Consider the following 14,862-nt stretch of genomic DNA (forward strand, 5'->3'; position numbering starts at 1 on the left):
GCGGGCCTTGTGTTTGACACATGTGGTTTAGACAGTGGAAGCACAGTTTGCTGCTGTCCTTGTTTGGGAATTTAGGAGGGTTAAGAGCAGTGTGTACAGATGCCCAACTGGCAAAGGGTGGGCCTTGGTGGTATTGTCTTGATTTAGCTAAGTAGGAACTACATTTCCCAGAATTCTCTTCCCTGCATACTTGGGGTTAGCATAAGCCACCAGGGGTTTGGAAGGCGTTTTCTTTTTATGTCCCAAGGCGGGTGCAGAGCCGCAAGGCCCGGGGAAGCTCATGTCCTTTGTATCATGTCTGCTGCGTCCCTGGCAGGGGTGGCGGCTGGTTCCCCACGGCCTCTCCACCTCCTGGGACAGGGTGTGTTTAGGTCCTGCAGCGTGTTCTGGAGGCCAGCCCCTCAGGGAGGGACTGGTGCATGTCCCAGACTGCCCCTGCCTCCCCGCTCCACAGTCCTCTTCCCCTCCGACTCCCAGCCCAGCCCAGAAACCTCAGCTCCCAAACAGTGTTAGGCTCAGCCGCTCGAGTACACTCCTCGCATGTCTTTGGTCCCTCTGCTTCCCTGACTGGACCTGCATCAGCGTCTGCGACGCACACACTCACCTGCAGGTGCACACAGGCCACACAGCGGAGACCTGGCCTCTGCATCTCAGCCGTCTGCTTGCACCTCTCCGCGCGCTCTCTCTCCCGTGTAGCTCCCTCCTCTTTATTCCATCTTCCAAAAAGCTTTGCGCATTCCCACCGGATAAAGTCCAAACCGGGCCCCAGCCTGGCTCCCCAGTGAGCAGCTCGCCGTGGGGGGCGTGTGAGTCAGAAAAGGCTGCACGTCAGGATTTCGCACGTGGCTGCAGAGAAATCACCTCCAAATGCAGGACCCAGGATGTAGCGTGGACGGGAAGGACAGGACCAGCTGTCGGCAGGTGAGGAAAATTAACTGGGGAGCGGGTTCTGCCAGCATCCAAGCCACTGGGATACAGAAAGGTCAGCATTTCCCCCACACTCACCTCCCCTCAAGGCTCAAGTCCCTGGCGGGGGTGGAGCCTGTTCTCTCACTATCCCTGGGGGTAAGCGAGACTCTGAGTGCCCATCTCAATTCCTTATCCCTTCACAAGCACCGACCATGGAGGTGCCAATGACCCAGGGTAACAGGCTTTCTCTTAGGAAGGGAAATTAGCGTCCCTTCTGGACCCTTCTCTGTGGATACAGACACGCAGAACAGAATCAGGAAGGTCTCGGTTCATTTCTGTTTCAAAAAATGCAGTTACACAATTAGTTCCCACTTACATCATGGCATACCTCCATGTCGATGTGGATGGATCTAACTTAAAGAAACTTCATGCCCTGGCCAATGTTGCTCAGTGGGTTGAGTGCCATCTCATGAGCCAAGAGGTCACAGGTTAGATTCCCAGGCAGGGCACATGGCCAATTTGCAGGCTTAATCCCCAATAGAGGGCATGCAGGAGGCAGCCAATAGATGCTTCTCTTTTGCTCACTCCCTTTCCCTTCCTCTCTCTCTAAAACACCAATAAAAACATATTTTTAGAAATAAAAGAATAAATTTTATGTGTTCCGTATCCTGACTCCACCACAATTCCTGGAACTGTGACCTGTGTGCCCACCTGTAAGGGCAGGTCTCGTTTTCGCCACCACAAACAGCTCTGGCTTTTATTCCTGTGGGATCGAATCCCGAGCCTCAGAGAACTGCCGATTCATAGAACATGCACCCGTTCATGCTAGATTATTTCCTCCCAAATTATTCCGTTTCCACCAGCATTTGTCACTGCTTCGGCCACGAATAAGAAGCTCCGCTGCACACTCTCACTGCTTCGGATGCGCTGCTGTTTCTCACCCATCGAGTGGGAAAATGAAGACAGTGGGAGGGAGCCTGGCCTGCTCCCCGGGGTCCACGGCACTGCGTGAGGGGCAGAGGCAGGCCGCCATCACCCCTCAGCCATTCTGTCCTGCGTGCTCTGCTCAGTGGGAGGGACCTTCCTGCAGAGGTCTGACGTGGTTTCTAAAGGAATTGTATACTTATTCCCTTTGGCTCATCCACACACCACCTTCCCAGCCCTCCTTCTTCCTGATACTCCCCCATCGGCCTGTAGGACGCTGCCTGCAGCGTGGATGTCGTCCTGCTTAGAGCCACATATGAGGTGACCCCCTGGGAACCGTGCCCTTTCAGCTTTGTGCCAGGGGCCAGTGCTCCCACAGCGACAGGGCCAGTGCTCCCACGGCGACGGGGCCAGTGCTCCCACGGCGACGGGGCCAGTGCTCCCACGGCGACGGGGCCAGTGCTCCCATGGCGACGGGGCTAGTGCTCCCACGGTGATGAGGCCAGGTGCTCCAGATGCTTGTGGAGCTTCCTGGACCCAGCTCTGCTGCGAACACTGCCATTTGCTTCTGCCCGGGACGCCATCCTGTGGAGAGGGGCGGGGGAGTTCAGGGACCCAGGTGGAGGTGGCTTATCTCATTCCATCGTCACCTGAGTCTCAGGTCAGGTGCTCGGCCTCCCCTGCGGCCTCGGCTCTCCCTCGGCGGCTTTGCCAATGTTGCGGTGTTTTCTGTGCAGGTGGCATGACTTGAACCAGAACCTAGGAGTCCATATGTGATTCTCTTGCGGGGGCTCATCCTCAAACCCACACGAGGGCTTTGCCCAGCGCGGGGCACCCAGCACAGGAGGTTGGCCACGGCCCAGGACTTGGTAGCGTCCTTTCCTGCTCTTGTCCCAAACAGAGCTGGCAGCTTTCCACGCCCCTGGATACATGGCCTATGGAGCCTGTGGCATCCCGAGTGGCCTGCGAGCATGCCGTGTCCCCTATAGCGGTGGGAAGGCCCAGGGCAGCCGTTCTTCCCCCCGCTGCACAGATGCCCTGCAATGCCCAACATGGGACCCTACCATCTACCCTGCCGCGGACGCCGGGCCCTCCGAGGGCTCACCTCTCACCCTGTGAGCACATGGGCTTCACCAAGGACCCCCCAGGTTAGCTCACCCTGTTCCGCGAACTCTCCGCATCAACACAGTGAGATGTTCCCGGGAAGGCTGCAGAGCTGGTTGTGAACATTTGGTCTCAGGACTCCTTTATATTCCTCAAATTATTGTTACAAAGAGGCTTTGTTTACATGGGTTTCTCCACACACATTTCCTGGAACATTAATTTTAATGGAAAATTTCAAAACATATTTGTGTATTCATGCATTAAAAATAAAGAATCAGCCCTCTCTGGTGCAGTTCAGTGGTTAGAGTGTCAGCTTGTACAAGAAAGGGGTATGAGTTGCAATTCCCATCCAGGGCATGTATTTGGGTTGTGGATTTGCTCCCAGACCCCAGTCTGGTGCTTATGGGAGGCAACCACTCAACGTGTCTCTCTCACATCAGTGTTTCTCTCTCTCTCTTTCTCTCTCTCTCCCCCTCCCCCCTCACTGCCCACCATTCCCTCTGAAAAACAGTGGGGGAAAGTAGCCTCAGGTGAGGATTAACCAAAAATAAACAAACAAACAAGTAAACCCATTACATGTTTATATGTGATGTCTTTGTGAAAAAACAAGCATTTTTTCTTCTTTCTTTAATTATTTATTTATTTATTTTATAATAAATCTTTTTAAAAAAATATATTTTATTGATTTTTGTACAGAGAGGAAGGGAGAGAGATAGAGAGTTGGAAACATCAATGAGAGAGAGTCATCGATCAGCTGCCTCCTGCACACCCCCTACTGGGGATATGCCCACAACCTAGGTACATGCCCTTGACTGGAATCGAACCCGAGTCCCTTCAGTCCCCAAGCTGATGCTCTATCCATTGAGCCAAACTGGTTTCTGCTATTTTATAATAAATCTTTATTGTTCAGATTATTACAGGTGTTCCTCTTTCCTCCCCTCTTCCCCCATAGCTCCTGTCCACCTGATTCCCAACTCCACCCCATGCCCTTACCCCCGGCCCCTGTCTTCATCCATAGGTGTAAGATTTTTGTCCAATCTCTTCCCTCACCCCTCAGAGACCCCCCTTGAGAATTGTTAGTCCAATCCATTTCTATGTCCCTGATTCCATTATGTTCACCAGTCCATTCTGTTCTTCAGATTATTTATTCACTTGATTTTTAGATTCACTTGTTGGTAGGTATGTATGTATGTCTTTTTGTTGTTTATAATTTTTACCTTTACTTTTCTTCTTCTTCTTCCTCTCCTTAAAGAATACCCTTCAGCATTTCATGTAATCTTGGTTTGGTGTTGATGAACTCCTTTAACTTTTTCTTGTCTGTGAAGCTCTTTATCTGACCTTCAATTCTGAATGATAGCTTTGCTGGGTAAAGTAATCTTGGTTTTAGGTTCTTATTGTTCATCATTTTGAATATTTCTTGCCACTCCCTTCTGGCCTGCATAGTTTCTGTTTAGAAATCAGCTGACAATCGTATGGGTACTCCCTTGTAGGTAACTAGCTGTTTTTCTCTTGCTGCTTGTAGGATTCTCTTTGTCTTTTGCCCTTGGCATTTTAATTATGATGTGTTTTGGTACGTTCCTCTTTGGATTCCTCTTGTTTGGGATTCTGTATGCTTCCTGAACTTGTAAGTCTAAATTGTATGCTTAATTTCTGACTGGTCCTTTTCCATTTTTTTGGTATTCTCTTTAAGGTCCTTTTTACCAGGTAGGGAAAGTTTTCTATCATTATTTCTTTCAATAGTCCTTCAATATCCTGCTCGCTCTCCTCTGGAACCCCAAAAATCCGGATGTTGGTACGTTTTAAGCAGTCCCGGAGGCTCCTTACACTATCCTCACACTTTTAGATTCTTCTTTCTTTCTGCCTCTCTGGTTGAGTGATTTTTTCTTCTTTATATTCCAGATCTTTGGTTTGATTCTTGGGGTACATTGATCTATAGTTGAGTTTCTGTATATTCTTTATTTCAGAGATTGTATGCTTAATTTCTGACTGGTCCTTTTCCATTTTTTTGGTATTCTCTTTAAGGTCCTTGAAGGTCTTACCAAGCTTCTTGGAGGTCTCATCAAGTTTCTCAAAGGTTTTTAGAAGATTCTTGAGTAATCTTATAAATGTGATTATGAACTCTGTGTCATCCAGTAGTTTACTTTCCTCCATCTCTCCCATTCATGACATGTTTCTATGTCTCCTCCCTGTGTTGATGGAGTAGCTTTGTGTGGTAGGTGACCTATCAGCTTCCCCAATCATCTGGGGTGGTAGCTTTTGGTATATCCCTTTGTGGGCTGAGTGCAAAGTCTTGGTGTAATTAAGCCTTGTTTGCTGTTGGTACTCTGGGAGGAATTGACCTCCAGGCCAATTGTCTGTGAGGACCCCCTCTGTCTAGAAAGGAAGAACTGCTGCGCTGGAGACACGGTTTGTTTCAGTGGGGCTTTGGTGCTCACTGAGCCCGTCTCCCGAATGTGTCACTTATGGGTGTGAGTGGTTGAAATTGACCACTAGGAACTCTGGCTTTTGGATCTCCAATGGGATTCAGTTCAGGTACTGTCTGAAGCCACCCTGCAGGAGCTATAGCAAAACTACAGTTTTCTCCTGTTTGCTTGGGACTTGGCGATTTTGTTGCTGGAGCTGCAGTTTATATCTGGTTAAGCTGCCTCAATACAGGCTATTCATATGTAAAAGTAGCTTTGTGGTGCCTGGGCAGGTCTATAGAATTTGCAGGCAGGGCTCCAGGGCAGGGTCTCAGAGTGGGGCGTGGTCTCAGGACTCACTAGGTTGGGACGAGGCTAACGGCGAAGGCTGCCCTCAGCCGTCCCTGCCCTTCCGTTTGTTCCAAGTCCCCGCTTCCCAGCGATCCAGTAGAGTAAACAATGATTGCTGCGCGAACCTCTGCAAGAGTCACCCTCACTTTGGACCCGATGGCCGACAGACCAGCTTCTCCCCGTAGGCATCTGGGTCCCCCAAGTGACCCCAGAACCTGCGTTTCAAAGTGATAGGGAGCTTGTTTCCTTTCGGGTTGAAAAGAAAAGCCACACTGCCCGCCCAGTCGCCCGCCACCAGCCCGATTCCTCACCAGCCCGATTTGCGTGCTCCGTACCTAGGCTCCTCAGCTTTTCAGCGGTTGCGCTGCCCTCTCTTTCAGCCAGCCTTCCCGTGGTTTTGGATGATAGATGTCCTTTGTATGAGTTTTAATTTTTTTAAATTGTTGTGCGAGAGGCAGACCAGCTGTTCACCTACGCCGCCATCTTGGTTTCCTATCAAAACAAGCATTTTTAAAAAATGTCTGAGTGGCATTGTTTAATATCTGCAAATCTCTTCCAGACAGTGGAACCTCATGTCTTTCTCCGCATCCATCTGTGTTATTCTGGTTTAAGTTTATAAAGAAAACCCAGCTGCACAGAAACTAAGAGCTCACAATTGGAGGAGTGTTCTTTAAAAAAAATATATATATATATATATATATTAATTGATTTCAGAGAGGAAGGAAGAGGGACAGAGAGAGACAGAAACATCAGTGATGAGAGAGAATCATTGACTGGCTGCCTTCATTGGTACATTTGCTCCTCTCAGGAACTTATTTCAGGGAAAAGCCACAGAACCGCAGGCAGAACCAAATGAGATGAAAATGTTAGGTTCAGAGAGGCGGCAGGACCATGGATAGCGACCAGGCTGCAGCTGGGGTGAGAGATGGGGAGGGGTGACGTGGTCAGCTGACTTCTGATGTAATCTGGATCCGGTCTGATACAGCAGGTCCGGTGGGCGCGCTGGGATCCCCTGTCCAGAGCCCAGCCCCAGACCGGGTGGGGCAGGGGCAGGGGAGGCAGGTCCCTGAAAAGGCCCCGCTGCGGCTTCCCGGCAGGCAGTCCCCGCGGCAGCTGCTGCCTGTGGCGAGAGGCGGGCAGCGCCTGGGAGTTCTGCTCTGACGCACGCTTTCCGCCAGCGTCCGCCCGGCTGCGGAGATGCCCGGCTACTGGTCAGCATGCTGGTGCCTCCGCCAAGGCGGCGAGCCCTGGCGGGAGGGCGGCGGCTGAGCGGGCCCAGCTGAGACGCGGCTCCCAGGCTCCGCTTCTCTAGTCCCGGAGGGGCTCAGCCTGCCTCTGCGTGTAGCCCCGCGTTTCTCCGCCACGCCATCTGCCACAGATGCTCGCTGCAGCCGGTCCAGCCGCCCTGCCGCTGCCAGACACCGCAAACAGCTGGAGGGGCTCCGTGTCCTCCTGAAAGCCCTCTGCGCCCTCCCTGGCTGGTCTTCGGACCCAGGATGGATTTCCCTGGGAACCTCACGACCAACCTCAGCCTGGGCACGGAAGACCCGCGCCCCAGCGCGCTGCGCCTCACCGCTCCGGGCGTGTTCGTGTTATCCTTGCTGGGTTCTCTGGTGGCAGCCACGTTCGCCTGGAACGCGCTGGTGCTGATGACGATCGCGCACGTGCGCGCCTTCCACCGCCCGCCGTACAACCTGGTGGGCTCCATGGCCGCCTCGGACGCGCTGGTGGCCGTACTGGTCATGCCACTGAGCCTGGTGCACGAGCTGGCAGGGCGGCGCTGGCGCCTGGGCGCGCGGCTGTGCCAGCTGTGGGTGGCGTGTGACGTGCTGTGCTGCACGGCCAGCATCTGGAGCGTGACGGCCGTCGCCCTGGACCGCTACTGGTCCGTCACGCGCCACGTGGCGTACACGCGCGGCACGCGGCAGCGCGTCTCCAACCTGCTGATCGCGCTGACGTGGGCGCTGTCCGCGGCCATCTCGCTGGCGCCGCTGCTGTTTGGCTGGGGGGAGATCTACTCGGAGCGCCGGGAGGCCTGCCAGGTGAGCCGCCAGCCCGCCTACGCCGTGGTGTCCACGCTCAGCGCCTACTACCTGCCGCTGGCCGTGGTGCTGTTCGTGTACGCCCGCGTCTACCGCGCCGCGCGCCGGCGGCTGGGCCACTGGAGGACCCGGAGCGTGCACCCCGCGCCCGAGCCCGTGCAGGTGCGTGCCAGACCCTCAAACCCGCCAGCTCCGCCCTGGCTTTATCCCCGGCGCCCCTCCCCTCTGGTGCGTAGAAAGTGGGACTTTTTAGTTTTGGAGGTTTCTTTAGAGAGGCAGGCGGGGCAGGGAGCGTGCTGGGGGGAAGACTAAAAGGTAGCAGCAGACTGACTTTGCTCAGCATCCCAGAGCCGATGTGACTTCATCACGTTGGGGGAAGACTTCCTGACTGTTGTGGGGTTGAACCCTGGGTTCAAAATAAGACCACCGGAGGCTGATGATTTATTAAAAAAAAAAAAAAAAAAAAAAAAAAAAAAAAAAAAAAGCAGGCAGATTGAAATATCTGGCCAGGACAGCCGCAAGAGCACCACACGCAGGCGGACCCTACACGACTGAGAGGCTTTAGGGGCAGGTAGTTATTTTTAAAGGTTCCGAGAAGGAAAACCCCTATTTTGCAACAAACTGTTTGGAATTTTCTGCTGTTCTTCCTAGATAAAATGTTGCTTTCTAGTTTGCTTTAGCCCTTTTGAAGAATGATGAAGATAAACTTAGCTGTCTGACCTTGCAGGCCAGAGACCAGATATGCCCACAATCTCAATACCATGCCAGGTGCACCTTCTCAATTGGACAGAACTGTATTGTTTTCAAGGCCAGCATTGAGATAACCACTAAGTGCACATAGGGCTGGCTCTTTAATAAAAAAAGTAAGTTCTGCCTGTAACCTTGCTTAGAATTTGAACTCATCCTATTTCACTGACATAGAAAATGAAGGGTCTGGACCACTTAACGTGTGCGTACCCTCTGGCTCCGATATTTAGGACATGTGAAGAAGTCAGTGCCCGGGCTGCACTGGGTCACCTGGCAGTGTTCTGCCCAGAGGGGCTGTCCACGCTGGTGGGCAGGGGCAGGCGGGGAGTGACTGGGCAGGAAGAGGCCGAACAGCAGGCTGCCCAAATTAGTATTCCAACTCAGTCCATTTCTTATTCTGCAAATTAAAGCAACTATTTTGCAAATTGGTTTCTCCCTGGTTCTGAGTGGGCTACTGCTGCAGGGTGAAAGCTGTCCCCACACCTGGCTCAGGGCCGGCCTGTGACCCGCCTCCACTGGCCCCACGGCCCCCGGCCCTGTGTGCAGCTCAGGGCCACTCGTTAGCCCCCTGGCAAAGCCGCAGGAGGAAGCCAGCAGCAGGCAGCCCGCCAGCGCCTGCAAGCGGCTTTAATATGTGACAGTGACAGCACCAGGGGGCTCTTTCCTCATTTTCATTGTTAAACTTACCAATCCGTCTCTGTGGTTCAAACTTTGGGAACTATCTGAGGACCCAATCCAGGGCTGTGGACTGCTCTTCCCCCTCCCAACGTCGCCAAAGATGATCCTTTATGATAACCTAATTAGCATATACAAGTGCAAAGCCCCGGCTCCTATGGGTGGCTCTGGGAGAACAGGCCCATTCCATTAAGCACCCTGGGCAGTCTGGGCTGGTGGGAGGGGGGAGAGAATGAGGAAGAGTCCGGTCTGGTGCAGGCGCGAGGCACTCCTGTGAGTGTGTCAGGAGCAGATTCCAACCCTAACCAGTCAGGGAGCCCGGGGGGACCGGCGGCGTAGGTTAGGGGGAAGAGAGAACTCCATTCAGGGAAAGAAGGAAAAGGAGTCAGAAGCTCCCTGTGCTTCCATCCAGAACAATATTCTCAGACGGGGTGGCTGAGGGGTTAACGACCGTCCCGGGGGGCCGGCACGTTTCCACATGCAGTTCCCTGGAAACTAGCTGTGTGACCTGGGAAACACACACACACACACACACACACACACACACACACACACACACACGGGGACATTTGGGATGTCGGGACACATTTCTGATTGTCCTGGGGAGGGGTGCTAGAGGCAGGGCTCAGCTGGAGCTTCGTCCACGGCCGGGACAGCGCCCACAGCGCCAGGTCTGAGCTGTTAGGTTTCCGAAGGAGCCTGCCGCCCCGCCACGTACCTGGGCTCACGTGTGCCGGCTGGGCCCCAGCTCCCCGTCAGGAAGAGGCTGCCTCCCAGGCCCTTCTTCGTGGACCCTCTCCTGCCACCTGCTGGTAAAGACGGTTTGCATTCAGTACCAGACACTAAAAGGGAACCGCAGTTAGAATTCTGCCTTAATGCTACTGAGCAGGCTGAGAGCGCTCGCTGCCTGGGAGATAACAAAAACACAGTTATAGGACTCTCTTTCACGGCCCCTGTGGAAAGAGTTCCAATCCAGGGTTCAGGTTCTGGAGAAGGGCCGCACACAAACGAAGAGACTTGAGACTTGAAGAAATTCAACTTGGCGATATGGGGGCCAGGCGGTAGTCCAACTCTAGTGGGAGAACTACTCCTGCTCTGGCCCTGCCATCCCCTTTTATTGAGGCTTTGGGGAAAACATCTTAGGCAACATAAACATAAATTTATATGTAGCCCTTAGGCAGGAAATAATAGAAACTTTCACGGGACAAACAAGGTAGATTCTGCTTCAGCTAACAATGTCTCAACTAAAGGTTAGAGCAATTAAGGTTGTTGACCAGCCTTCCTGGCTTCCTGTCAACATCTCTGTTTTAGTGAAACTGATTTGTTTTCCAGCATCTCCCCCATTTTCTTTCCTTAAAAAAATTTTTGCATATGCATACTAGAAATAAACAAAAAAATGAAACAAGCAACAATGGCTATGCTGAGAGTCAAATGAAATCAGTCTGCAGTATGTTTCTTTCTGGGCCAACAGTTTTGAATTTCAGATTCAATGTCCAACAGTTTTTTGAGTCCAAATTTCAATGTCCAAAAGTTCCGAGTCCAAACTTTAATGTCCAACAGTTCTGAGTCCATGTCAGCAATGGTATCCGGATGGTGGACAAATGGTGGCCATGCAGGTCCAACCTCTGGTTTGTTCCTGGGCAACCTGCAGCGACACACATCTGTTGACTGCTAGTATGGCAAGGCGTCGGTCGTCAGCATCTTCCATCTCTGGATTGTCTCTCCTCTTGTCTTTATGGCTAGAGTATTCCTGGCAATTCTTCTCTGTTGCCGGAATCCACATGGTCTTGGAGTTGTTTTCTGAAAATATACAAACATATTCTTGACCAAAAGTTAATAATGGAAATCTTTTCTATAAATTTTATTTGGGATCCTTTTAATTTTTTCCCCAAACGACTTTCCTTTGGCTTATTCTGACATCATGTGTGTTTTTCATCCTGCTCTTAATTAGTTTTTTAAAGAAAATTTTTCTGAATATGTTTCCTTACATAATATTTTCCCACTATCCTTCCTTTTTGATTTAAATATTAGGAGGCTTTTGGGAAATTTTTATAATGCAGTCTTCAAATTTTAATTTTTTGTTAAGCAATTTTACCACAAAATGAACTACCAATAGAAGTTTTAGTTAATACTTTACAAACAGCTTTTTGTACAAGGAAATTTTCTTGAATATTTACTTATTTCAATTAGCCAATTTAAGTTAATCTGAAAACTTGACTATTATTTTATTGTAAATTTTAATATTCTAACAATAATTTTTAGATTACCCGGTAAATATTAATGCAAAGGATTATTTGCATCCTTGAGAAGGCTCTAAACTAGGGGTGTCGAACTCAATCAGAGAAGGGGCCAAAATCTAAAATCCAGCCTAAATCGCAGGCCAAATGGTTTACTGAACAGTCATAAACTGACAATGTCATAAACTGACAGCGGAGTGCAGTGATGACAGCGCGGTGCGGGCCACATTGCAAGGCCTGGCGGGCTGGATTTGGCCTGCGGGCCTTGTGTTTGACACATGTGCTCTAAACATTCTTGGTATTAGACTAGATTTAGATATAGGGTAGCTGTTGTTGGCCAAGTCTCTGTTGCCTGGGTCCCGATCTGAGCTGGACAATTTTCTGTTTGTTGCCTGGGTCTTGATCTGAGCTGGGCATGGGAAGCACGAAGCAGCCATGGGGCAGGAGACCTCCCTCAGAAGGGGCGAAGGTTCAAGCCCCTGCAATGTGTGTGGGGGGTGAGGGTCTGTGCCCCACCTCTGTTGACCTCCAAGTTCTCTCCTGATGGCCCCTCTGCAACTGTGCCTGTCTTAGGTTGTTCCTTCCCTGAGGAATCTTACCCGTCATTGGCTAACCAGCCATCCTCTGGGGCCAAGCAGGGTGATGTGAGGTTCAGTTCTGTCTTCTTGGTAGCTTATGCCCCTATGGCCTCCATGCCCAATACCTGCATTGGGATCCCCTCACCTGCTGGTGGGGCCCTGACATTGATATCTTGGGGAACCCAGGTTTCTTCTCCAGAGAGGGTTCAGCTTACGCCATTGGGCAAGAGACAGCTCAATGGTACCAGCCACCATGAGGCTTCAACCTCAGGATAAATTGAAAACTCAGGCAACAGCTGTGAGTAATCAAATTGTGAGAAGTTGGTCCCTCTTTGGCAAAAAGAGCAAGAAGGGCCAATATAGAATGTTCAAGTGCCTTCCCAGGGGCCCTTCCACACGGTGGAAGAGATTAAATTCTTTTATATGCTTTTAAATTGCTGCCAAATATTCAAAGAATTAGTTTGTAAGTTTGTTTGGTATACGCTGGTGTAAAATGTCAAAAATTATAATGACATTGTAGAATAATATCATGTAAGGATATTCTTTACTCAAGGCCATGGAAATTCAATTTTAAACTGGCTGTCAATTTTTTAAAAAAAAATAAGGTCTTAGTTACATTTTCTGCACCTCTCCCAGGAGAAAGTAGTGATAGTGCCCTACTTCTTTGCCCCATCCTTGTTCCTCCTGGATACTACAATGGTGGGGGATCAGCCCATGTAAGCGTTCTTACCATGAAGGGTCAGGAGCATACGTATGAAATACTTCCACATTTGTCCCAGGTAATATTACCGTACAGATGATTACTGTTGGCATGGCAGGAAAGACGTTCTTGGGCGTTAGGCGTCTGTATTGCCTTCTTTACCATGCGTCAGGTGGTCTCCGGGCTGTTTGTTGTCTGGCTCATCCTCCTCTTGCTTCTCATCTTCAGTGGATTCATGAGTCGCTGATCTCTGTGGCTAAGGTAGTTGATTGTCTGCAGCTGCACGGTGTTGCTCCAGGTGCAAGGTCCTCATTAGTCTGGCTAGTTTCTCTCTTGGATCCCTGTTGTAGTTTAATATTTCTAGCAGGAATCCACACTGGTTTGGAAAAATTCTCTGGGAATATACAAGCATACCCTCTGCCAAAGGTTAATAATGGATCAGGTCCCTTCCATAAACCAGATTCGGGATCCTTCCATTTTACTAGACTGTTTTCTTTTGTTTTATTCTGATGCCAATGTAGTTCCATAAGTGTCCTATCTTCATCATTACAAGTGAAAAAGTTTAAAGTAATTAAGGCTTGGTGCAGCCTACCTGCAGGTGATTTTTCCATCATTCCTTCTTGTTTTTCAAGTTGGGATTTGAGCCGCTGATGCTGTTGTTCAATAATGTCCTGTCCTTGGGAATTATATGGTATTCCTGTAATGTGCTGAATTTTCCACCTTTTACAAAATTCCTGGAATTGACGGCTTGTGAAAGCAGACCTATTATCAGTTTTAATAATTTTTGGAATTCCCATGACAGCAAAAGCAGCTAGGCAATGATTAATGACCTGTTTTGCCGTTTCTCCTGTAGATGCAGTAGCCCATAGGACTTTTGTTTTTTTTTTAGTTTTTTTTTATATATATATATTTTATTGCTTTTTACAGAGAGGAAGGGAGAGAGATAGAGAGCTAGAAACGTCGATGAGACAGAAACATCGACCAGTTGCTTCTTGCACACCCCCCACCGGGGATGTGGCCGCAACCAAGGCACATGCCCCTGACCGGAATCGAACCCGGGACCCTTCAGTCCACAGACCGACGCTCCACCACTGAGCCAAACCGGCTTCGGCCCCATAGGACTTTTGAAAAGGTATCTACGGAGACATGTAATGCCCCGAGGCGTCCAAAGGGATTATAATGCCATAATGCGTTACATCCATTTGCCAGATATGATCTCTCAACAAACCTCTGGGGTTGACTCCTGTGTTAGGCCCTTGAGGTAGATGTAACATGCAAGTTGGACACTCCTTGCCTGTTGTCGGGTGATTGAGAATTGTTTAGACAACATTTTGGCAGGCTGATGTAAAAGCTGATGAGATTCTAAGGCTTCTTTTAATAAAGCAACCAGGTGATCAGCCTGTGCATTTCCTTTGGTTAAAGGACCAGGCAAAACACTATGAGCCCTGATATGGGTAATATAAAAAGGATATTGTCTCTGTTGTACAATCTGCTGAACTTGTTTGAATAGTAAAAATAAACTTTGGTCAATGAGCCATTTCACCTGGGCAGTTTCAATTCTATTCACTAAGTTTGCAGCATAAAAGGAATCAGAGACTATATTAAGAGGCTCTTGGAAATTCTGCAATGCAGCCTTAACAGCTTCTAGTTCAATTCTCTGTACAGAAGTATGACTGGTCAGTATGACTCGGTCTAAATTTATTGTATGATAGGCAGCTTTCCCATTTGATGATCCATCAATAAAAACAGTTAGAGCTCCAGGAATAGGTTCCTGCCTAGTATTTTTTGGTATAATGATGGAGGTATTATATAAAAACTGTAATAATTTATGTTTTAATAGGTGACAGCTAAGATCCCCTGAATATTCACTTAACCCAATTTGCCAATTTATATCAGTTTGAAATAACATTTCTAATTGCTTCCCAGTGAGGGGGAGGTAGATACACTGGGGCTCTTCCCCGCTAAGCTGTTTACAACGTTTCCCAATTTGAAATAATAATTGGGCTAACAGTTCTTCATATGTAACCGCAGTTTTAGAGGATTGATGTCCTAAGTAGACCCATTCAATAATGACAGGAGAATTTTTATTTTGAAAGATGACTTCAGTGGGACTATTTGCAGTGGGGTTAATTTGTCACAATAAAGGTAATTCGGGCTGTACCATGCTACTTGGGCTGAGGAAATTGCCTGCTC

The 14,862-nt window shown here is 49.5% G+C and overlaps 1 protein-coding gene across 2 annotated transcripts in view; it reads left to right on the forward strand.

Annotated features, from left to right (window-relative positions):
• The window catches only part of HTR5A (5-hydroxytryptamine receptor 5A), a 134,073-nt gene that overhangs the window by 104,281 nt on the left and 14,930 nt on the right, over window positions 1-14,862 (forward strand). The window contains exon 2 of one of the 2 annotated variants that reach the window (XM_084897552.1): window positions 6,713-7,894. In XM_084897552.1, coding sequence (XP_084753678.1) covers window positions 7,187-7,894 — 708 coding nt within the window. In that variant the 5' untranslated portion in view covers window positions 6,713-7,186. Of the gene's footprint in view, window positions 1-6,624; window positions 7,895-14,862 lie in introns of those variants that run through there. The other variant, XM_084897551.1, reaches the window with a different exon arrangement.

This window comes from Pipistrellus hanaki, assembly GCF_964339955.1.
Source record: "Pipistrellus hanaki genome assembly, chromosome: 10".
Taxonomy (NCBI): domain Eukaryota; kingdom Metazoa; phylum Chordata; class Mammalia; order Chiroptera; family Vespertilionidae; genus Pipistrellus; species Pipistrellus hanaki.